This window comes from Macrosteles quadrilineatus, unplaced genomic scaffold (assembly GCF_028750875.1).
Source record: "Macrosteles quadrilineatus isolate MER2022 unplaced genomic scaffold, UCM_ALF_1.0 Scaffold_2__2_contigs__length_208266976, whole genome shotgun sequence".
NCBI lineage: Eukaryota > Metazoa > Arthropoda > Insecta > Hemiptera > Cicadellidae > Macrosteles > Macrosteles quadrilineatus.
The window spans coordinates 6,276,675-6,302,861 of record NW_026542595.1 but is presented as its reverse complement, the minus strand read 5'-3'; the positions used below and the strand labels follow the sequence as shown (position 1 = coordinate 6,302,861).

General features: G+C 34.5%; 1 protein-coding gene across 1 annotated transcript in view; it reads left to right on the top strand.

The window, feature by feature from the left end:
- Positions 1–8,947: 8,947 nt before the first annotated feature.
- LOC128985996 (protein tiptop-like) overlaps positions 8,948–26,187 on the top strand; it is a 200,807-nt gene continuing 183,567 nt past the window's right edge. Inside the window, exon 1 of the mRNA XM_054406042.1 lies at positions 8,948–9,337. Coding sequence (XP_054262017.1) covers positions 9,298–9,337 — 40 coding nt within the window. The 5' untranslated portion in view covers positions 8,948–9,297. The remainder of the gene's footprint in view (positions 9,338–26,187) is intronic.

The following is a 26,187-nucleotide window of genomic DNA, read 5'->3' as shown; positions in this document are numbered from 1 at the left end:
ATAAATGTAAAAGAAATAATAGTGCTGCACCCTGTTGGTAATCCTTGTAACTTTAATGCTATTGAACATCATAGAACAGAACCAACTTGTTTAATTGAAACAGCTGTTAAGATTCAATAATTCCATTTCTCATAAGGTTAACATAGGAAACTCCAGAGCCACTGGGGTGGAGCCCGAAAGGATTTTTGAAATAAGAATATGCCTATATGTTAATCGGGAATGTGAGCTATCATCATGCCAAATTTCAGCACAATCCGACCAGTGTTTTTCGCGTTCACTTGTCACAAACATACATCCATACATCCATACATCCATACATCCAAACTTTCTCATTTATAATATTAGTAGGATAGGATGTATATTTCAGTAGCTAAAGGTGCAATGAAGTGAAATATATTTTTTTCCAGCTTCAACTAATTATAAACATAAAAAAATCTTATATTGAAAATCTTAAATTTCGTGATGTGTCAACAACCTGGTTTGCATCACTTTGAAAGGGAGGGCTGGAACTGCACTCACGGTCAGTCCCTGGTCCTAATCCAACTACGGAACTGCACTCACGGTCACTTTGAGACTTTCTGGAGGTACTGGAACTGCACTCACGGTCAGTTTTTAATTAGCCTATATCACATTGTGCAACACCATGATTGAATTGATTAAAACTTATTAAATTAGTTTAAATATATTGAAAAGTTTTGATTAAATTAATCTAAACGTCAAAAAATAAACTTACTACTGACATTGTAAAAATACACATATATATATGTGCACAGAAAATTCTAGCATAGTATGTACGATAACATGATAGGCTATATTCTTATTATAACGAATCATCTTTTGTAAAGGTTAGGTTAGGTTATTTATTGTTGTATTTATTGGGACAGACACTAAAACATGTATTAAATAAAGTATTGGATAAAGTAAGACAGAGGACGGAATAAACAGATGACTAAGGGGCTAGCGAAGCGTTCAGCCGTGAAAGACCGATTTTTGACCGTGAGTGCAGTTCCATATGGCTTAGGCGGGCTACCCTTCCAACCCTTGTAAATTCCTTTGACCGTGAGTGCAGTTCGTTGTCAGCCCTTTGAAACGATTTTTTTCTTCTTTTCGCCGGCTTGCCAACACTAGGAAAATTAAAAACCCTTTCTAATAAGCCTAGAAACAAAATGCATATAGGTGTAGACTCAAATCTCTACCTACAGAGAGGTAAAGAAATGAAATGAGAAATAATATGTATCCAAAAGGATACTATGGGAAGTAATGGGCTAGGTAGGCTACTGTAAGGTGACTTATGAAAGTTTTGATAAAATTCAAGTGTTTGGCAATTAGTTTAAATACCTAATAAGGAAAGTGTTTTAAACTTAGATTTTGATGTTACTACCTTAGGCTACATAGTAAGACGTCGGCCAGAAATGTAATTATCACCTGAATTAAGGGCCTTTGAGCCGAAAGTGTTGGTCATCGGTCCTAACATGACCCTACTTTCGGCCATGAAATGTTGTTCCGAAACCACATTATACAATCCTAGTAGTGTACAATCCATGAAGTTTTAAAAGCTACATAATATTTAATGTTTGTTAAATACCAATTTAAATTTTCATAAAATTTAATAAAACCCATTGCTAATAAAATTTAGAAAATGGCTAAAACATAACAAGAACTGTTGAACAAGTGCCCCCCCCCCCCCCGATATCCGCTAAGTGCAACAGTGTACACAATATGTCAGGTGGTGTGTAAGTGTGTGTGTCCGGGGAGGGGAGTTTTGAATGTTGGGGGGGGGGGGTTGACCTTGAGCCAGTCGCTCTGTTATCAGTGGTTCCATCAGATAACACGCCGCCACGACAACATCGTTTTACCGAGATTTAAGCCTTAGCCAAACATGTATAATTATACAGTTCGCTGTCCTTGATCTGCTAGATCGATGCCTTGGTGGTTTTTATTGTATAGCTCGATTGGCCTCTCCTGTCTAGGAGTTTCGACAAAAAGTAACAATGTGTGAGTCGGTATACTGGTTTGATTTTTTGTGTGTATTAACTCAATTGGTAAAGTAAAATCTCACAAACTCAACAATTTGTGGACCCATAGGTTGTCTAGTTATACGGAATTTTTAATTGGTTTTAACAAATACTAACCAACACCAAGTAGACTTCTCATCCCATTACATTTTGAAGTTCATATTCGTGTCTAGTTCATGCTGGTGGCACTGATCGCTAGGGTCGACAAAATCTCTTTTTCTAACATTTTAGGCAATTTCATGATTTGTGCTTTTCTGTTTGCTTATAAATTGGGAACGAGTTATTACTTATAATTGAATCATTTTATTTGATTTGAAATTACAAGAAACAAATTGTAAACAAAACACGACACCTACTACATTGCACCGGACGGAACAATACATTTGCCTCTAGCTTGATCCATAAGGAGGAGAATTCTACTACGGGAGTATGTTTATGTCAATGGTTTTAATAAATAAATGCATGACAGACTAATTTTTACACATAATATAATAACTTACATACATATTTATACATATTTAGTTAAGTACCTTCAAAGACTTTTTAATATTTAAAAAAAAATATTAAAATTACATATTGTAAAAAATTCTTGTTTTTGTGTGTGCCCCAGTCAGTTGTCGACTGTCGAGTTAGTGAGGCTGTACATTATTTTTTTTACGTTTGTAAGGAAATGGTCCAAAATCGATCTCTCTTGGAATCGAACCATAGGCCTTAAGATTTGAAGGCGAACATTAATTATTGGTATTATCATATTTGCGAAACATTGTTATATGTGCTTATTGAGCTTATAATACGGTGAGCAGAGGTTCATTTACGATTTCAATGTTAAGATAGTCCAAGATTGTTTTTAATTGGATTTAGAATACTCGGTAAAATATAGCACCGATCTTTTAATCTTATATTGATAATTTGGTGCAGTACTGCATTTACAGATGTATAGATATAATAAGATATGGATAGATTATTTAAGTTACAGTTAAGAATTTAAGTTACAGATTTGTAATAGTTTATTAATTCTTTCTGAACTCTCTTGTATAAGCTCAGTGTCAATAAAATACTAATAATAATTGTAGTTTGTAAATACAAATATGTAGAGACCACAATGTAAATTGTTAATAAAAACATAGCCATACCATCAAAATATTCGTATTAATATATCACAAGAATTTTTTACAAATGTACGGGAAAACAGAAAATACGATTAATTTTACCGTATTGTTTTAATATGATAATAACACGTTATCCATGCAAACATTGAACAGTGTTTTGTGCTTTGTTAATCAGTATGCAAGTTACTCCAGTACCAGTACGTACTCTTTTAAATCACATTTACCAACAGTAAACATAGAATAAACTGTAACTAAAATTCACTTTAAAATTGTATTAAACAGTAATTTAATGGCACATTAAAATCAAATCAATAAAACTATCAACATCAAACCATGATAGTTGCTTGGTGCTTTTTATGATGATATAGTAGCACTTTAACAGGACTCAGTGTCTCAAACAATAGAAAGACAGGACGAGTGATGTTTTTAAGCAAACAAGAAACTAATTATAGACTAAATCTAAAAACCTTTGTGATAAGAATGCTTGAAATCAATGTAGTTAATACAATGCCGAAACCATAAGTTATGATATATTTACTGTTATTAAATAATTTATTTTAATAAGATAAATAGCTTATCCCTGAATAATTTAATTTGTGTCAATAAATACTAATACGTAAAATGTTTTACATATTTATTGACATCATGATTTGAATGTTGAATTAGAAACTAATTTTATGGCAGAAGTGTGCTATACAAATCGTGTATTATCATAGTAGATAAAATACTTGTTTACAATATTATTTGATAAATAACGATTTCATGGATACTACTTGCTATTTTCTCTGAATTATTTTGCTGAGCTTAAACAACAAGTAATTTAGTATATTTAAGCTTGATGATACGCCTAATGGATACAAGGAAAATTCCAAAAGTTTAAATTTAAAATTCCTACCTAATTCTTATGTACAACTAGTTTAAACCCTTCGTGGCTTTGCTCACGAAAATTTAAACATAAAAGCTAAAGTTTTCGTCTTATAAAAAATAATATAATAAACATTACGGACATAGTTTTAAAATAAAATGTATTTACATTAAATCCATTCTATTCATGTAATTTTATGATATTATTATCAAATATTGTAATCAATAATGTTATTTTAACTTAAGTTACTACTAAAGTTAACTATGAGAAGACTTTTTCATTTACAACATTAACTTTCCTTCCACCAGCTTCGGACTACTCACTCTAACAACCCGCCACATTGTGTTTGGACAGCACACAGTAGTATTCCCGCTGTATCTAAAGTATTTCGTATCCTAAAGAAATATAAAACAACAGAAAAACCTTGCACTATGTTTTATTACGGTTCTTATAACCCTCAAAGGCCTTAAACAGTTACAGGTGTCGATGCTAAAACATGAAAAGTTTGTTTATTAACTTTAACAGCTTTTTACATAATATGCAAAAAAAGTGATGTCGGATTAAATAGCAAGATTATCATCTGTATTTGCATAATTAATTGTTACTTTGTTATACGCCTATATGAAGGGATGGACCAGGAATCAGGATGGACAGGATTTTACCTAACAAGAACTTCTGATCTTCTCCCTTGAGCACCCATTAAAAATAATCATTTTGTGATAGGACTGTCATTTTGCCATTGATATTCTGAACACAGTAAATATTTTTGGCAACTGTTATTGTATTGCAGTGACACATATATCTTACAAAAATAGTGTACATATCTTGATTTTTAAAATCAAATTAAATATTACAAAAAGTGTTATGCAGTAAAACACTACCTACTTAAAAAAAAATATTTCATTTCAACCAATTATAGCAAACTAATCCCTTAATTGATAGTAAACTATCAAAACTGTAAACTCAAAGTAAACTCAAAATCTGTTCAAATGTAAACAAATCTTTTCTCCATGAGGATAACATGAGAACTTTAAAGGCCACTGGGGAAGAGCCCTTACGGAATTTATTGAAAACACTTCTTCATTAAGCACATCTAGAGCTTAATTGGAACCTCCACTCCAATTCCTCAGTTCTTATGACTTGTAAATTTTGAGATATAGTGTTTAGTGAATGAAAGAGGGAGTGGTATTTGAATATTTGTAAGTACAGTATAGCCTTTTGTAGTATAAACTGTTCTAGTTTGCTTTGTTCAGGGATATTTTTATAACATTTGGCAATTTTTTTATACATACAAAGCTCATATCAATAACAAAAATAAAAACAAAAAACACTTAATTAGTTTCCCTGTAGCAGTAAATCAAAGTATCAATTGAAATTAGTGTTATATAAATAGAAAAATGCTGACAATCTTTTGAACATTTTTATAAAAATCCAACCAGATCAATGAAATTCACTTAGTCGGAAGGTTTGCTGTGTGGAGCAGTTTTTTATGGGTTGAAGAGTAACATTCAATTTATAAAATACAAGCCTTTGTTTTCTTTTTGATGTCATATATTTTTAGAAGCTAGTTTAAAAAGAGATCCATTATCTCGCGATCAAGTGATATAAGATGACTACAACAGTGTAATGATAGGATAGAACCTGTATCTACAACCACACTACTACCATAGATGCTATGATGATCTGTCTAGAATAATATGATAAAATATAGGCAAAAGAAAAGTAGTGAAAAAGGCAGACACCAACCAGTAAAATAGATATAAGATAGTTGAATAAGAAATAACTGTAAGAGTTACTGTGATAGGATTTTCCACTGATTTTGTAATGGAACGTTATATTGCAAAACATGACATGATACAGAAGAAAATCAATTTTAAAATCAGAAAATAACATTGCAAATACTTCTTTTGGACAATTCAGTAACTCCAAATAAATGTGTGTTGTTTAAAATACAATTTAAAAATTAACAGCTGTTTCATTAAAAAGTATTATCCACATGGCCAACATGTAAACAAATCTGTGGAGGGATCTTTAAAGGCTTCTGGGGCAGAGCCCTAAGGGAATTTACTTAGTTTTTCTTTTGATAACTCATCTACAGACCAAGACCTTTCTTTGGACACCTCTACCAAGTTTCTACGCCCAGCCATTCTCTCAAATTAGTGGAGACATAGTTTCCAATTAAATATTTAGATTCCCCCATGTTAATCTTATGGGAGAAAACTCAACTTTGATTGAAGATCCTGTCCAAACTAATAAAGATTAAAAAAAATGAAAAACACTTTGCAAAACTACAGATCAGGGCCATTTTTTTGACACTTTAATCATTAAAATCGGTCCAAAAATGAGGGAGGAGTTCTGTTCACAAAAATCGGCTTAGCGTATTATATATATAGATTGTATAAACCTCTATCACATTATCTCAACTTTCTATTAACCTTCTACATAATCTTTTCGTCAATTAAATTTGCCATTTACACATTAAAATGACACCACCCTCAAGGTTATAAATATCTTCTTAAAGCTGTTGTAATCAGTTTAAATTACTTGTAGAGTGGCTAAAATATAGCAAACCTGGAATTTTATCTCTGTTGGAAGTAACTTAAGGAATGGTTTGAGGATTATGAATATTTTAATTTTGTATTTTGTTTATCAGACTTTTTGCTTTAATATAAATTTGTCACGCTACAAAAACATAATAAAGTTCAACATTGACTCGACTCATCATAGAAAGCTGGAGATAAAACGTTGAGTTATTGATTGTATTTATCATGATTGCCAACTATGGTAGTAAACATCGTACCCATGTATACGCACAGTGAAAGACAACTGAATACACAGATCAATATCTGTTCTTCATATTGACAGAGTAGATTGTTTTACAGACATTTACAAATTATCAATTGCCGTTGTTTCAAGTATAGATACAGAGTAGTAGCATAGATGAAGTAATATAATTATATTACTTCATCTACATTCATCTACATATTTCATCTACATATGAGCTTTGTATGTAATTATGTTTGTAATATAGCAACATAACAGCCAATTTACAGTATTTTTGCTTTTTGGAAATGTCCCATTGCTATGTCATTTGCATTATTTGTTGCCAATGAAGCCACCAAGACCATATAAATGAGGAGGCCCCTAACAGTTCAAGAATAAAAGCTAACTTCACTTCAAGTATTCCACTACACCTAACATTCCTTAGAGAGATTATTTTGACAACTTTAACTTTATGTTATTGATCAGGCTGAGACAACTAACTGACATCCCCCATGTCAAGGAATTCCAGCTTTAACAGTAACCCCACAACCAATTTCTCAAAACTGTGCTAGAGGGTTATTCATTAGCACAGAAACTGACGTGACGTGACGAAGGAAAAATCAAACTTACACTGTTAACGGATATACCTCCCTTTGAAGTTAGAACGTGTCTTCCCAACAAACAGATATATATATATATATATATATATATATATTCCAAATAAAATCATAGATTAATCTACATTACACTGATGAAATCGCGGAATTGTTTGACTACAAAAGATCCACCAATACTATTTTAATACTATTTAATGGTTCTTCCAAAGGAAGAGATACCAGATAACATACTAATAATAACTCTTACACTTATTAGCCTTTAAACAATGCTAAATGCTCAAAATATGTATAATTTCACTCAATTTATCGCAGTTAGATGAATTAGCGTAAGCCTTGAAAGTACCGTCGATTTCGACGGGTTTCACCTAGTTTTATCATTATTAGTTGTATAATATAAGGTACTGCTAAACAGTAAATTCAGAGACGCATAGGGATTTCCATCTCATTCGCTGTATGGTTGATTTCCAACTTTGAGACATCTAAAACCTGTCTATTGCATAACAAAAAGCTCGTTCGATTATCAAACATGGACACAGACGTACCGGGAGAATTCCTGAGAATAAATAACGAACCTATCTCTGTAAGTGGTTTGAAAGTTTAAGAGAGCGTGATTCGACCTACCCAGCCGATATTTTAGTGGCCGAGTGCAGAATTTTCATATTAATCGCCAATAATTGAAACGAACAACGCCGATAAATAGCGGAGAGGAGGACAAATCGTGAGTGGCGCGGCGGACAATAAAATGCAAACGTTATTAGTAATTACGGAAATAAATTAGCATCCTACATTAGCGGAATGCGATCGAGCCGCGCACCGAAATATCTCTTGATTGATTTATCTTTTCACTTGTGACACGTTAATGAGCGCGAGTAACGAGAAGCCCATAAATTGCGGAGAGTTATGACGAGCTCCGTAGATCGACGTACTGTAATAACTTCTTTGTTTTCTCGTACGAGTCTAATACACTGATAGCAGTACAGCGGTAACGGGGAGTCGCTTGATCCCCCTCTCACTCACTCCTGGGCTGCCGGTCACTGCTGCACTCTCGCGGCGCAGCGGGGAAACACGTCGTAAATCACGAGTCTGCCGCTAGGAGTCGATAATTGTAGTGCGCGCCGCAGCTGCGCGTGGAAATAACCTCAAATTGAGAGAATTATGATGCACCGATGAGAAAGTGATTGACAGCTACGTCAGAGAACACCAAACTAATCATATAAGCATGGTACGAACGAACGTTGAAACATTCGAAACCCCCGAGCAACTAAAGTGAAGAACGAAGGCGGCAGTCTCAGTACGGTGGCCATGATGGTTCACGGGGCTGGTTCTGATGTCGACGAGTCTAAAGTATTTGTCTGCTCTTTTCACTGACTTATACCACATATAATGGTCATATTCGAACTTAAAATAAGAGGCCATATGTACTTACTCAGTATGGTGACAATATCCGAGGTCAATGCACAATATACACTCGAAACCGAACAAAAAACCGCGGAACACTTTCGCAGCGCTGTAGTATGAGTTGCGGGCGGCTTGAACGAGACATAAACAAGGTCGGGTGGAGGGGGAGCAACGTGCGCGACGGTGTAGGGGCGGAGCTTAGCGGAGAAGCCACGCCCACCTGTCGTGACGTCACAGACCATGAGGTTTCACTAGAACGCCGGTGTTTAGCTCCTGACGACGTAGGATTTCGGGAGCTCGGGTATGCCGGCGGCCGGCAGTGACGCGCGGTTGACAGATGGGCCGGCAGAGTGCGCGCGGGAGGGGCGAGCGTGAACGACGGCCGCGTCAGTCTCTCTGAGTCCTTCGTAGTGACTACATCGCTGTCGCAGGACATAACTACGATATATCTCGTGTTGAGTGTATGTGACACAAGTGAGTTGATGTGACGCGGGCTGGCAGCCTACGAGATATCCTCGGCCCTCCGCACCATGACTAGGAGGAAACAGAATTGCCCCAAGCGAATGAAATGTGAGTTCTAGTGGAAGTTAGCAAGTTTGTGCAAAGTGTTTTTCACGTGTCCGACGTTTTTGGAATTAGTGTATCATCGATGTGTTATGTGTGAGGAAGTATGGTTTTATTTTGTTTATCTGCCAGTCGTGTCGATAAGAGGCTTGAGTTTGGATTACTTCAGAAGTCGTCCACGCTGTCAACATTTTAATTACGGTGTAAATTCCTTGTAATTCCATACTGGGAATCAGATCTGACTACGATCAAATAGTTTAGACCCAATATTTCCTTTTGACAACCGATTCCTCTCTTTTAATCTTAAATACATTTATAGATAGATTATAATTTGTTTCACATGCCAGGCAATACGCGTTTGGTAAATAGTGAATTAAAGCTATCAAAATTGAAAGAAACTTGAAAATATTTATCACGAAATTATTCATCCTTAAATTGTAAAAACAATCCTTGTAATAAATAATATGTTATTTTCCATTGTGCTATTTAATTTTGTAACTATATTGAAACTAATATTCATCAACATTATTCGTAAACTATAACGTCAGAGTAAATGGAAATACCCGTTCGTAAAGCGTCAGTTACTGTAATGTTAAGGTTTGATAAGCGGAGGATGGAAGGAGGAATTGTTTTGCGCGTCTCTAGAGTCTCGAGCAGCTTGACTGACAGTTGACGAGTATCACAATAAGACAATTGCTTCCCGTCCGTCCGTCCGACAGACTGTCTGTCTGTCTTCTGTCAGTTCTGAGACAGTTTTAATTGTAAACCTGACAGCAGAACTAACTTCTTTCGTCATTCTGACGTATTAATCCGGCCTTCTCCTTGGCGGCTGGAAATTATTTCCAGTCTGAATTGTTTTTTGGTAGAGTTTTAATTACGTCAACTCTTGCTTACTAAAACTTCCAAAATAAAATTCCTAACCGAGATTACTCTTTAATCAAATACCTAAATGAGTGTTTTTCTTACAGTCTAGTGCTAGTGTTGTTAACTTTACATATCTTACACTGGGCGTGTACCTAATCGTGATATGCTTATACATGCCACTGTTAAAGCTTTAATAAATTCAATGTCACCTTGACAAAAATTTACTCTAGCGTTTTATGTTATTTTTAATTCGCCCATTTTTTCATTTGAACATAGTTAAATTTGATTTGTAATACATTGAATAACAAGGAAAATCGATTAAAGATTTAGAATTTTGCTTTCCTCGAAAAGCCCGTCGCTAATAACAGCACTATGCAGCCAATGTGGCAGATCAGAGTGATGACAGAACATATGTAGTGATGCTAGCTAGTGATAAAGTTGGTGATAACAGAGTGATAAGGGCCCCTGACACTGATAAGAGAGCGGGGCGGTCGGCCAGCGCGCGGCACTCCGGCATATAGCTGCGAGCTCTTCTTGTATCAGACAACTTTTGCGGAGGGCACAACAAAAATATCGAGGTATTACGACGTTTGACAGTGTCCAGGTTTTAGTTTAACTAAATAACAAGCAAAAATAGGCTGGTAAACTAGAGGAAATATTGGATCCAGAGTATAGTAGAGTAGATCAACTAATAATGTTGACTTAGGTTTGACTCATTTTTATAAAAACGATTATTTCTGTAGTTAATAATGTAAGTCGTGTTATGGTTAGGATTATTTTGGTATTTTTTTTTATTGGTCGGATTAAGTCAAGTCCCGATTTTTCTTCGAAGTTCATCAAATTGAATGATGAACTTCGATATTAACTAGGTAAAGTAAGTAAATAAATAAATAAGTAAATAGATTAACTACTTTTGATATACTGCTCATTGTATTGATATAATAACTGCAGTGGTTATTTTATAAAATTATGCAGGGTAGGCTTAATAAATAATTAGGTATATTCTTACAAATTATTTTACAGCGATTAATAAAATTCGCCATCTTGAAATTTTTTTTTGAAAAACAGTTGTGGATACTTTTATGGTTGTATTTAGTTATATGAACAAATAATTAAGTGAAGTTTAACGGTTGTTAAATTTACCTAAAGAATTGTTTTTATTATTCTCCCGTCAAAGTTTTGTTATTTGTAGCCCATAATACTTTTTTAGCGCATGGCACTAACTATGTAGGCTACTCTGTGATAATTTAAAAATTGAACATTGCAATTGACAATTTAATCATAACAATTGAACTCGATAAACTGTTCTTATTCTAGCCAATGCGAAACTTTTTTTTAGTTTGAAAATAGCAATGCATTAGATTTGGACAGTACGGAACTTTTGCATGCTTTACACAAGGAGTAGTAGAAAGACCGCTGTTCAGTGTTTTTTTTTTATTATCCTCGGTCTTATAATGATATCTTATCACATAACTTAGTATTATTTACTTCCTAGGATCACCGTAGGAGTCAACTAGGCCTACAGTATGTTTGTTTTGGCAGAACAAGAAAAAAACACAATAATTCAAGTAAAAGTATAATTTTCCAACAACATTAAATCAGTGATAATTCAAGCGAGCATACGTTTTTCTGCAGGTTTAATTTACATGCATTCCTAGAAAATAAAGATTATATATTTATAACTTGTGTGTGTGTGTAACACAAAAAACCTATAGGTAGCAAGTGATACAGTTTTGTCATTGCGCCTTTCACATCGTTTATTGCTCTTACAATTTTCATTTATTATTATAACTGGTCGTTGTATATTTTTTACAGTCCAAAGTGCTGTAAGAAAATGTAAATGCCTGATTCTACAGTTATCCAAAAGTATACTTAATTTAACCTATTTTATCATATAGCAATAACCATTTTATCATATAACATTGAATTGTTTTGCATGGTAAATCATTATCTATATCAATTGTTTTTAATGTCAGAAATCTTGAGTAGGCACCCTATATTGCCATAGTTTTCCTTAAATGTTTTAGACAGGGAAGTAGCGTACATGTGATATGATCATTTTAATAATGTGTGAACCGTTCTTTACCTTGATGCGTTGTGTTGTTGTAAATATGTTTCATAAATAACATAATGAATGGGTTATTCGTCCTGTAAGACTCAAAACCCTATGCACTAAGATTTTTGAGGCCTATGTGTAGCCTACATCAAATCAAATCAAATCAAATCATTTTATTGGGCCAAATTAACAATTATACAGTTTGCATTAGCCAGGTCAGTGCAAATATACTATACTATACATCAATTACTAATTCTAATATTTACAATAATAATTGCAAATTAGAGCTTTCAAAACATTTCAGGAAATCTTGGACGCTATAACAGGTTATACTTAGCAATTTATGTTTTAATTGTTTTTTGAATTTTGAAAGGCTTAGTTCCAACTTAAGGGATAATGGAAGTGATTTGAAAAGCTTTATGCCAATGTACATTGTGTGTTTTTTTTTTGAAAAAATAAGTTTTGTGTTTAGGAATTGGCAAGTTAAATGAATTGCGCAATGTGTATTGATTCTTAGTAGAGAAGTCAAATTCAGGAAAGTTTTGTTTCAAAAAGGTCAAAGTTTCTAGAATGTAGATGGAGGGAAAAGTCAAGATTTTTTAATTGAAAAAGTACTCTCTGCAGGATTGACGCTTACGCAAGGAGAAAATAGTTCTCACAGCCATCTTTTGGATTTTGAAAATAAATTTGGTTTGTTTGCTCTCAAATCCCCAAATTGCAACAGCATATGCCAGATGAGGATAAATGAGACCATAATAAACCATATGCCAAATAGATCATATGCTTACATGGGATTTGGCAGAGATCCAAACGTAATCATTTTATAAAAAATGTTGTTTTTGTTTACCTAATGCATGTAGGTACTCCAACTCTTGACTTATTACTTGCGAATATCATAACTTTAAAATGTTCATCAATTCAATAAAGACACCTCGCCTAGCCTACTTTATCGGTATTCCAAGTTTTAGGCACAAAAAGTCCATAAGGCCGGGGCCACACGTGGCGGATCGTCCGCGCGGCTTATGATCGTACGATCATAAGCCGCGCGACGATGTCCCGGCCACACGGAGCGGATGAACCGCTTCCGGTTGAGGTTTCCCAGCCTACGTACTGAGATTCTAACATGGTTTAATTCACTCGTTCTCGTTGTAGTCGTGGAAGAAACACGTATGTTAGTTTGTGCATTAGAAGCGTGTGGTGAGCTAGAGCCTAAGGCAAACCAAAATCATTGGGTCCATCATTTCATAACCGATAAACCATAACATAACAAAAATTTATTTAAAATAAATTTAAATATATTAGTATATTAGTATATTAGATAGGTAGTATATTAGTATGTGTTCCAAACCTTTTACGAGCACATGCGAAACCATAGTTCGGAGTCTTTTTTTGTTGCTATCGCATGTAGATAGCATAGTTTGACGAGCTACTTCAATTGCTTTGACCGCATATAACTAAGGAAGATTATACTCATGAGAAATGTACAACATGAGAAATCACAAATTATCTTTAACAAGTTCTATTGATTTGTCTGTATCGAACATTTTACACCTATAAACCGAAATGCACAAGCACAAACTAAAAAAGAAAACACTACAAATGCTTGAAAATGAGCTCCAACCGCGCGGACAATCCGTATCGTGTGGCCACTCTCATATGACTACATGTGTCATCCCCTCCAACGCGGCTTATGATCGCGCGGACAATCCGCGACATGGCGCGGACAATCCGCCCAGGCGGCTTAGGATCGCCCCGTGTGGCCACCCTCATTTGATTCAATGTGTTGTCGCACCACGCGGATCATCCGCGTGGTCCGTCCGCGCGGATGATCCGCGTCGTGTGGCCCCGGCCTAAGCAAACAGAAAAATACAGAACTGAGGTGTGCTGCCCACAATCTTCTTAAATGTTCACCATGTCATTAATGTAAAAGGAAAAATCTGTTTTAGCTCTTTATAATTTACCGATAAAAAAATTTGGTCAATGACATTAAAATCCATACATATATACATACATAAATAGTTAATTTATAGTTATAATTTCAAAATTTTCCTCTCGTTTATTAGACTATTTTGTATAATATAATATATAATAGTTCGCTCAAGTACGCTAAATACTTAGGCTATATTCGGTCAAGTGTTCTCTTCAATGACCGGCCATCCAACCAAAATTGCTTGCTTGGTCCCTGACCAACATTTGAACTATGTTGTAAGCTGTATTAAAAAAAATATTAAATCAGACTATGTTCTTAGGTTGGTAGATCATCCTTAATTTTAACACTATCTTAATTATATATAGGCTAAGCTAATACTGTAACAAATTGTTAATCATCCGGATTAACTAAAAAAAATACATATTAAGTTACCGTACTGTAAATACCTTACAGCACATACATAGATGAGGCAATCTTAACTATTTTCCATCAACAGGATATTCTTTACTTCACGTATGGTGGTCAAAAGAATGTTCTCCGATGAACAACAGTTCCATCTTTGACTATGATTGGTACCAAACAATTGGATTTCCAAATTAAAGCTTAATCGTAAAAAAATGAAAGTCGATTATTTGATCTACCGACTGAGAGCACCGACTGGTAGTGGTATACCGTACTGATTTCTGTCTAATAGACCAAATTTTTCAGAAAACAAACTGAAAGCACAACTTACTGTGTACCTAAGCAATGTCCATGCTATGGTTTAACACACTATGAGTGTTCGTTCATTCAACATTCAAGTACATCTTTTCAAGTATACGATTATGCACAGTTGGTCGTTACAGATGGGATTTAACTATCCAAACCTCAGTGGCTCTATTCAATTAAGTTATTGGATGCACGACCAATGTCGACCTAATAATATAATAACCGCATTTGCTTAAAACCCCAAAAGAAGAATTATTACATTGAAGAACCTTTGGATGATTTATGTTTATGCATTAGATATTTTTAGCAGTGTTCCGTATGTCGACATTTAGGCCACCCACGAGGTCTTGTCCAGCGCAAGCGGATGAGTTGTGACTTGCCACAATAGTCCTCGTGGACTCCTCAGTCCTCAGTTTGTGCGACGTTTCGGCTATTTATCGCCTGTCGTCGTCAGGCCAGACGAGTGATGAGTTTACGGGACAAGCCGCCTTGCCCAGCTAATTTGTACTACTCCGAACCACCGGGTATGAGGAGTACAAGGCTACAACACGTCCGTTTATGAAAAAATGTAGTGTAGTGGAAGATTTTTGGATTAAACCTACTACACACAATAATTTGGTTATTCTATTTGTAGCGTTGTCTAGACGCTCATATTAGTTTCATTTACTTGATATATAGCCTAGCCGTTTCTTTTCTATATGTGTTTTATTGGTCCTTGTCTATCATACTGCTCTGGTTGTATGCTTGGCCGAGTGAAGCTTGGCAGCCGCATTTGCCATGTTCCTTGATCCACATATCCTACAAAGATGTAACGAAACAAATCGTTGACTGAAGTTTAACTAGAGTTCATTAGTTAAATGTGACCTTAAGTTAAATATTATTAATAACTGTTTATGCTTTAATAACTGTTTACAAGTTGACTTCCAGAAAAAAATTGTATTAAAATAAATTAATACCGGTATTGGTATTCAATACGTTTTGATTATCATATATTTAAGTAAAACCATTTCACTGTCTATTTAAGGGGCTACTTTCCAAGGACGATAGGAGCAAGTTGTTCTATATTTGCTGCATCACACACACTGAGCACTGTACATGAGTTTCCAATAAACTCTGATAAAATGCAATTAAATAATTAAATTATAAAACCAGCGGTTGTGTAAAAAAGGTATTATTTTAGGTTAAAATTAATAATTTATATAAATCTGATTGTAAAAAACAATGATAATTCACATGCTTTTGATGATTCAAGCAACTAAAATTTAGTCCCTTCTTTATTAATAGATCAAATCAACAATGATAATACAAATTGTATAACAAAGTCAAAACACCAGCGTACCATATAACGTGCTATAAGCAGTTGTAAAGCTACTAAGTTACATCAAAAAGGTTTTTATTTTTGTAAATACTAGTCCATGTAACTTATTTGTTATGTATACATCTTAAAATGTTTGTATGTGAGTAACCCGTAGAAAAACTTGCTGCCGTTGAGTGGAGATGACAGTCGTTATCAATGGTGATATACACCTCGACCTGCTGCAGAAATTATTAATATCAATACGTAATGCTTCTGATAGCAAATCGTAAATTACTACAATTATCTCTTGATTTGAAACTAGGTTACCATAAATAAACGGAACAACGACAGACCGTCTGACAGGTTAATGCCGTCTTTGATAAACGCAACGTCTTCTGCTCTTCAGTCTTGAACCATGAGCACCGAGTAGGCCTAGTCTACAGTATGTGCATAGACTATTGACAGTCTCAACTAGCTCATGTTGGATATCGCAATGAATTGTTTGATTGTTGTTAAGTAGGGTGACATCAAGTGTAGGCCAATTTAATCGGAGAAAGGGTTTATAATTCTTACAAATTTTGGGAGTGGTTAATTTTTTTTTCTTTCTGTTTTGACAAATTAATGAACTATTGAACATTTCATAGCTCAAAACATAATCTAAACCGATACAATTAAAGATCACAGTAGATAAAATGTACCCCAAACATTTATGGGGACAGTGTATAAAGCCAGTGTATTTTATTCGAGAAAGTTTTCATCTGTAATGATTAGGTTATTATAATTTATTTATTATATAAATATCGTTTATTTTCTTGGATTCATCCAATTTCAACATGAATTGATTTCACTTATACATCCATTTTCATTTATCAATAGTTTTCTAAGACCTATCATGTATAGGGTACTATTTAATCGACAAACAGTTAGTTTGAAGTAAGTTAGTTTCTGAGTGTACACTGTACAACTGCAAGTGGTCGGTCACAGACCCTGCACCTTGTTATCAGAGCGTACGTACAGGGTATGTGTGAACTCCACGCGGAATGCTGTCAATGGAGTGGTTGTCGCGTCGATTTTTCATTGTCATAAGTCCGCGATTAAATTTGATAAATTATTTTCATGTTTTTACTTAAATAAAAATATACAAGCTGCTATACCCGTGCTTTGCAACGGGAAGAAAATGTGACCTAGAGAGCTATTAAAGTGGTGCTGATGTGTGTTTTAAAATACAGCAACTCTATGATTTAGTTTGAAAATATAAACTGATTTAAAAGCGCAAACAGTGTAAACCTAAATACTTTCAAACCCCTACTTTTGATGTTAATAGATCCCTAAGAATATGGCAACATACCTTAGCATACTGTAGCAATACCCTTCATGAATAACATGTTTAACCATAATTCTTCAATTTTAGTCAAGCCTCTTGACATGTAGCTTACTCTTAAATTAAAAAATGAAACTTTGAGCAATACTTTACAAAACGTATACAACCTCACTTTAAAACCAAACATAACCCTCCTTAATCTACATAGCTCACAACACAAACATCTTTTTCGAGTAAATAAACAAACACCAGTTCATTGTACAGACCAGCTGTTTCATTAACTAAATTAAATTAAATCATTTAAACATTGAAAGCATGCCAGGCGTAGCCCTTTGGAAATCAGCCTGCGGGGCAGAGCCCTCAGGAAATTCGTCCATTTCAATACTTTTCGGCAAATCTACACACTCTAAGCTTCATTTTGATGTGCCATATGCCTATATTTTAATTCGGTAAATGACCTTAACCGTTTACTTAAAATTTGATTGTATCACTTTAATAATATAATAGATTCCTGATAACAGTTTGTAATATGATCTTGTACTGCAAGTTTAATCCGAGGGTTTACTTTTGTATGGGTTGTTGAGTGAACTTTTCATTTCGTAAAGTATTTTTATTTGTCTTGATCAATAAGACGAATATGTTGCAATATAAAAGGTATGTTAGGATTAACGGGCTTAAAGCAATTCAATGGTTTAAAAACTTAAGTATTACCACACTGTATTATGTTTTCATCTCCATTAAAATTTTTATAAACTATATGAAATGCTTAAATATACTTTTACGTAGTGTGTTTTCAAATGTTTCTAAATTCTGACCTTTCAATTCTAAACTCAAAAGAGTTATTTATTTCTCATCGTAGGTTGGAAATGTTGCGTTTGGCTTCTTGCAACATCTACACGGCGACAAAGGTCGTTAAACACCATCCTCACCAAAAGACCAGCGTAAAAGCATACCTTACGATTTTGAATCAGGAATAAAGACGAGTTAAGTATAAATACCAATCAGTCAGTCCTTAGAACCGATTTAAACGTTTGAAATGCACTCATGTACAAAAATAGAATACTGTAGTTGTACGGTAGAAATCAGCAGTGATTAGACACTTAAATTATTCAATGCAGAATCAATAGTCAATTTATCTTGTCTTCTAACATTGATTATTTTTATTGGATAATTAATTAGTCAACATTCATTTTTTAAAGAGTGTTAAATTTCACGTTAACACTAAGGATATCCGGCAGTGATGAGTGATGACACGGTGTCACAATGACAATCGCCTCTTGTGTCATCTGCATTGAAGCAGACGAATCCCATCTTACCTCGAATTGTAACAATCCCAGTGTAGCCGTGGTCAAAATATCCCCGGAAGTTCGCTTCAGAGTCTTTGACAACGCCGAAATCGAAAATCGGAAATTATGTTTGACATGGTGCGCTGGACCGTGGTCCCGCGGCGCATATTATGATATCACAGTTGTTCTAACTTCTTTTGTCACTTGTGGGTGACATTTTGTGTCATTAGGCGTTTTGCATGCCCCGGCCCCGACTATACCGAATTGGCGTTGTGTGGGTGGGAACTGGGCACCGCGAAATCAAAAATTGCCCCCGTCCTGTCCGCTGACACCTCGATTGTCGATTGTCGGCCCATTTCACTCCTTCCAGTCTTTACAAAGATCTTTCAAACCTAATTGTCACCTCTCTCCGACACTGGGTGGCGCGGTACAGGTCGAAAGCTGCTTTCACATTAAGCAATATTCGGAAATCAAAACATTACTAGTCTACGTTAACATCTATGAGGCTTCAAAGCAATTCTAGGTACACATAAAATTTAAGTATTATTTGTAAGTCAATTAATTTGTTTGTCAAAACCATACATTTCAGATTCTGTTGTCTATTCTCATTAATTACTATGAAATTATATTTTTTAATACCCTGAGCTACAATTTCCCTACTTTCATGATGTGCCAGTTTGCGATATTTATGGTGTTCCCAATCGAATCCTTCTACTTTACTACGTCATCTTAAGTGTTCAATGTAGGTATACATCTACCTTTGTACTCTGTGACTTCCCTCACCTAGAGTGGCGCAGCGTTCTCTTATCGCACGAGTAGGTAATCATCAAGATTGGATCAGTGGAGTTATGAAGTACAAACAAGTAATACATCAAGTCAGCTCAACAGATCAACAGCGAGTCGGCTGTCATTCTCTAATTACGACGATTAGAAGTGATAAAGTCTAATGGCTCCCAGATAGTGGAGTCGCAGTCTGCGGTAACCCGACTATCAGGGGGTTAATACTTGGGATTCCCGTCGATTTGTCAATCAAACTTTAGTTTCTCCAATTTTCAATGAACCGCCTTCAGGTAATTTGTCACAATTTAAGAGTTTGTAATATATATGACTATAACTTGGTATTAATTCACAATTACAGAAGTTAAAACGATATGTCGTGTTTCTCGTGTAGATTTTGTGTTTATTTTAAGTTATAAAATAACCATATCTTCGGAACTGAGTTACATCTTGAAACTGTTCAGATTTTTATTGCATAAACACGTTATTTTATTTACATAAGTTTAATTTATATCGGAAACTTAAATAAGATAAAGATTAGCTCACCGTTGTATTTTCTGGGTACAAGATCTTTTGCATTGTTATGGACACGGGTAAACGCTTTAATAATTTTATTTTGAAATGTAAAATGTGTTTACAGATAAAATACTGGAACAAAGTGTTGGTAGAAATTAAAACTAGGATACGTAAATAATAATAATAAAAAAACCACCATAATATAAAAGTGCCCCGGCCAAGCTGTTGATGGGTCGCAGTGAGTGACGTAAGCATGGCGGCGCCCCATGTGGTAGAGTGACGAACTGTGTAAAACCGTCAGATTATTTTACTTTTTACGTGTTATATCTAAACTGTAAAAATGCCTTCCAAACACCTCTTTCGTCGGATTTTTTTCGTTTCATGTTTTAAAGTTTCTTTAAATAAAAACTACAATTATTTCGTGTATTTTTATTAGATTATGCCTTCAGTTAGTAGTCGAACATAACAAATATCATTATAATTATACACAGTATCTGCCAAACATAGTCTTCAGTGCCTGGCCCAATAATCACCTTATTCAAATAGAAAATGCTTATATTTTATTGGTTACTTTTTCGTAAAATGGTTTAATTAACTTTATTGTTTTCTGTCAACTAAGATCCTCGTTAAGTATATTTCTATCATCATAACATAACCATAAATTGTCTTTGCAAATATAAATAAATATAAGAGAAGCGTGAATTGCTAGTGTATCGTCGAATGTGCAGTACCGCTACCGTCAACTACAGTTTGTATGAGTCTCCAGCACGTGTGTTATCACTAAGTCAGCTGACTCCAGTACACCTGCGACTCAGCGTCTGTAGGTACATCAGCTGATAATGCACACACACAGACTTAGCTCTGATAACTGACTTCTCTGAAACCACATCAGCACAAGGGACATCTGCCATTTTGCTGGGTAAAGCCGTTCTGCAGAACCTGTGAACAGTTGTAAATTATGTGTAAAGCATTTAGAAAATCTGTCAAGTGGAAGTAACATTATGATCACCCTATATGACCAAAAGAAAATACTGGTATACCGTATTGAAGTTATTAAACTTTTTGAATGCTTTATGAATTATGTAAGTATGACAAAAGCTTTCGTTGGTTCTCAATACAGTTCCGAATATTCTGTGAACGGTATTATTTCACCATATCTATCCAAATACAGTAAATGCAGATAAAATTACAATAAAAATATGATCTTATATTAGTTTTATTATAGTACTATCTCATAATAGAATCAACTGATAACATGAAATTGTTAATAGCTAATAGTAATTGTTAATACATATTTACTTATAATGTTGATTTGTTTCATTCAATACAATTTTCAAATTTTACCTTAAACCAAAGAGCAGCATGTTTTGTTTGTATCCTCTAGTCTAAGCCTTTCCTTTTTTTAATCTAAAAAAAACATTTATGACTAATTGTGGACTATGTTTGCGTGTTTTTAAATATCTAGGGACACTTTTTATCAACACAAACCCAATTTCTAATGACAAAACACCTGAAAGTGAGTGTATCAGTGCAGCTCTGCATGTGATGTAGGCCTAGGCGTCAATCGTCAGAACGGTAGCACTGTACCATAGTCCGCGGACGTGGCCGTTCAGTTTCAGTTCAATATTCACCTAACAACTTGTTATGACACGAATTCACAAAACCATTGGAACAATGAAAAACACGTTATTGTGGATACAACAATAAATGATTCTCTATAAACATAAGTACAGCAATATTAAAATTCTTAAAGAATCGTTGTATTTTTTTATTTAACAACACAAAGTCTTAAAAGATATGGCACAAGCTGATCGTACAAGTAACTTGTTGCCAGATGTTTTTATAGATGTTTTGTAAATATTTTAATTTCATTTCACTAAAAAAATATTTTTCTTCGATACATACCGGTACAAATTTTTTCGTCATAGTTTTTAGTTCCATTATATATGATTGTCAATAAATAAAGTATAAGACAAAGTTGTAAAAATCTATGGTATTTAGCTTACTGTACAGTATTAAATAATGTTTAGTTAATTATCATACTTGGATCTGCAAATTTTTTACTGACGATGTTCTTTTGTACTCGTTATTTGGTGAATTTTTGTACAGGACATGTAGTTCTGGTGGTTTAGGAAATATAAATTTATTTACCGTTTTAGAAGGATATTTTCTTCATAAAATCCATTTTCAAAAATGAATTTTACAGAGCAAAAATGTAAGTTCAACAAAACTATTGTATTGTTGCTAACTATCTGTTATAAAAATGACTAATATGGAACATTTTCATTAGAAAGCCCAGTGTGTCTACAAGAAGTGGGTTTGGGAATGGTGTGGGGGGAGGGAAACTGTGTGGGGGAGAGGGAAGGGAGCTAAAACTGAGCCGTTAATATAGTGTCACAACCGGCATTAATCATATGTTCGAGCCCCATGATGGGTAGCGCGTCAATAATATCACGGACCTCTAAAAGTAATCATATCCAACATGGCGTCCAACAAATCATTCTAACCTACATACACCGATGACTAATCATTATTTTATATCCGTAGTCGATTGTAATGTCAAGGCCCGCGCCCGCTGGTGTTTTATAGGTAAACGCAGATTTAGAATGTCCGTTGATGTCATAATTATCGGTTGTGAATGGTCAGAGATAGGATCGCCATTTTTGACAGTATTTGCAGATTTATTGAGGTTCGGAGATATTCTACTTGGCGGTTCTGTCCATAAATCCCGTCACTTGTTTTCAATGGTTTCGTTTCACGTCTCTGTTGGATCATTAGTCATTTAAATAATAATTTTAAATGAATTGTAATTGAGGAGCCGTGTAGTGTAGGTATGTTTATATTGTTACAATAAAATGAGTGGCAAAAACAATAAACACAGTTAAACGTAACTAAAGAAACTCGGTGACGTAAACTGAAAGTGTGTGTGTTTTTTTTTAAATAAAGCATAAATCTCTTCTACTAGACATGAATGTGTTATTTAGTTGACATGCATTTTTTACACAACACACCAATGCACAAAAATTGATTCTCGCCCGATATGTAGGCTACCTAATCTGTTCAACCTTAGCTAGAAAATCACTTAAGCCAGAACAGTATCTCGACATCTCGAGTATTTCAAAGCCACCGTGAAGTGAACACCCCGAAATACGTTTTTCATCAATTCACCCCTGCACTCCGCGGGCAATTGCCTCGAATAAAGAGCTTAAAAAGTGTGTTAATGGAAACAAGGATGATCCATACCCCGACGAGAGGAAAAAACTAAAGCGACAAAAAATACGTCACAGTCCATCAGCGAAGGTACAAAGCACTGAGAGGTTATGTTTTACGGCCAGGTCCCACCAACAATGGACCACATGATTGACAGCTGATGGCTGACAGCTGGCTACCGCCGACATTTAATTAACAGCTGATTAGCTGAGTCACCCTGACTCGTGGTTTTCCCGCGCTCACGCCCCGACTTCTTCACTCATCTCAAAGCAACAGTCTAGATTGCTGTAATATTTTGAACGGACGACTCTAGTTTCTAATATTTTGTTTTGTAAATAATACAGGTTATCTTTAAAACTAATTCTGACTTTGGACACTTAAAAATGTTTGAAATTATCTGTGCTCTTCTTTATACAACATAAGTTCACTTAAATAAATTTGTATTTTAACAAGATTAATTTATATCAATATACGTAAAACATTTTACTACTGTATTTCATTACAAGCCTACTTTAAAAGTATGCCGTTAATTGAATGGGAAATCGTTGAATAATATCAACTTCTAATGGCAAGACTTAGGGCCGGTACCACTGTATTTTGTTCCATAGTTTTTTTTTTTTTTTTTAGATAAAAACATTGTTTCCTAAGATGTTATAGCCTAGTACATACAAATGACAGTAAAACGAAAATCAGTATTACCATATTTCAAACAAATTAGGATCCAGCTCTTTAGTAGCATCTATTAATTCTCAGATCAATTCAATCCAAGTAGGGGTGAGGGTTTGAATCTAAAAAATCAGTTTGACAGTTTGCCAAAGTGTAGTCCCTATTATGAGCTAAAAGATATAATTTTGTCTTTATAATAACAAAAAGATTTAGTTAATCACTTTTATAATTCTAGGCATTGTATTATTGTAGAATGTTTTTTTTATAATATTACTGTATATGTTTATACAATTAGAAAGTTTTAATTTCATTGTATATTTTCAATTTAAACGGAAATTATTGTTTCCTTCAGTTACCTGACAATGTGGCCTTTCTTGCATTGATTGTAGCACGCAAAGTTGCTTATTCCTGCATTTACTTCCTTTCCTGCACTCATTTCACTTTATAGCACTCATTTTACTTTTCCGCATTCCAGTATTTACACCAAACAACACAAAATAGTGTGCTTCAAATGGGCACGTAATACAGGTATGTTTGAAAAACAAGTTGGCAAGTCTGCTAAATCTACAAAATCTGCGAACAATTTCAATTAACGTTTATTTGTTTGTAGGACAATTTCATTTAAGCCTAGGTTTGTATTTGTTAATTCGTGAAACTGCATAGTAAAAGTTCATAAAATTACCTATTATTTATGCTTTATAGTAACTGTAGGAAAAATATAATGTATAACGAGCGCAAAGTCTCTTTGCTGCAGTCGACAAACTTTGCACACCCGCCTGCGGCTCATTATACTTCGGCTCATCACAGCCACTTTGCGTACTAGTTACACAAATAACCATTGCTACTCGTAGCAGTCTAACACACTCATTAGTTATACACTCACTGATCCAATCATTTACACTTTGTATTATTGAAGTGTAAGTTTATTTTTATTGTAGGCCTACACATGTTAAAATAAACAACAAATAAAGCAACTTGTATAGTTCGCTTAGTATGTAGGTTTGCTTCCAGCGGGTGTATTTTTTTATTCAACGAGTTGATTGAGTGGATGGTTTTACACTAAAGCTTTGTACCTATACGGTTGTACAAGAAAACTGTTTTAATAGAAATTCAAGCTATAACTAATACATTTTGTTGAAATGTGGAATGCTTTGGTTTGAAAGGACAGTGTGTAATTCATAAGAATTCATTTATAAATGTTTAAAAAATGTATTTCAAATTAGAATTCAATAATTTATAGCAAGCCACGTGGTTGATACAAACACAGCATCGTCCCCAATCGGAAAACAAAACGACACATTGTCCAAGACGCGTCAAGAAGGTGATGGTGCGGGGTGTCGGTCAAGCTCGGCACATGTCGGCAATCTCCGTTAGTGTTCGTGTGTCTTCGGCTGTGTTCGGGCCCGGCTCGGCCGTCATTGGACGAGCACTTGCAATCCTCACAATTTATGTGGGCCCGTTGCACTATCTGATGCGTCCCGGCAGTCTGTTTAATTTCTTCGCAGACAACCAGTTTCGCCAACAGACGGTTGCAAATTAGCAGCTTTTGCCTATCTGTTTTATTTGTTGGCAAATTCATCGATCCAGGGCAATCACTTTCCTGAAATCATTTTCTGACTCATTTGATGTTGTATAATTATTCTAATTGATTGGTAAAATAGTTGGGCTTATTTGGTAATCGTGATAAGATTTTTTGCTAAACAGTATTTATACATACGGTTTAAGATAATAAACCAAAATAAGGTTATAATATCTGTGTATAAACTTCAAACCTGTTTTATTTGTTACATTGTACTACAGTTAGTGTGAATTGAAATATTTTTCCTGTCTATAAAAATGTGTTAGCATATTTTTATAATATTCGTGCGAGTTTTAAATACTCCAAACTCCGAACCTTTTACAGCTAATTATTAAAATGAATAGTTTCTGGCATTTTATAACACTAAACAGTAGGACTACAATAATTGTCAATTGTAATTGTCAATATATTATTGGCATGGTAAATAATTTGTCCAAGTATTGACATTGAAACAGTTAGTAATAATTATTTATCGCACTATGTGTGTAATGTTTGGTATTAAACGGCTCAGGATTTGCGGCAAAAGATGTCATGAGCTTATTACGAGATGTGTTCAAACTTAACAAGCTAAAGTAACTTAAAGCAGCGTTTAACTTATACTAAAAATAATCCACCCTCTTCTAAATGTTGACTAAAATCCACATTT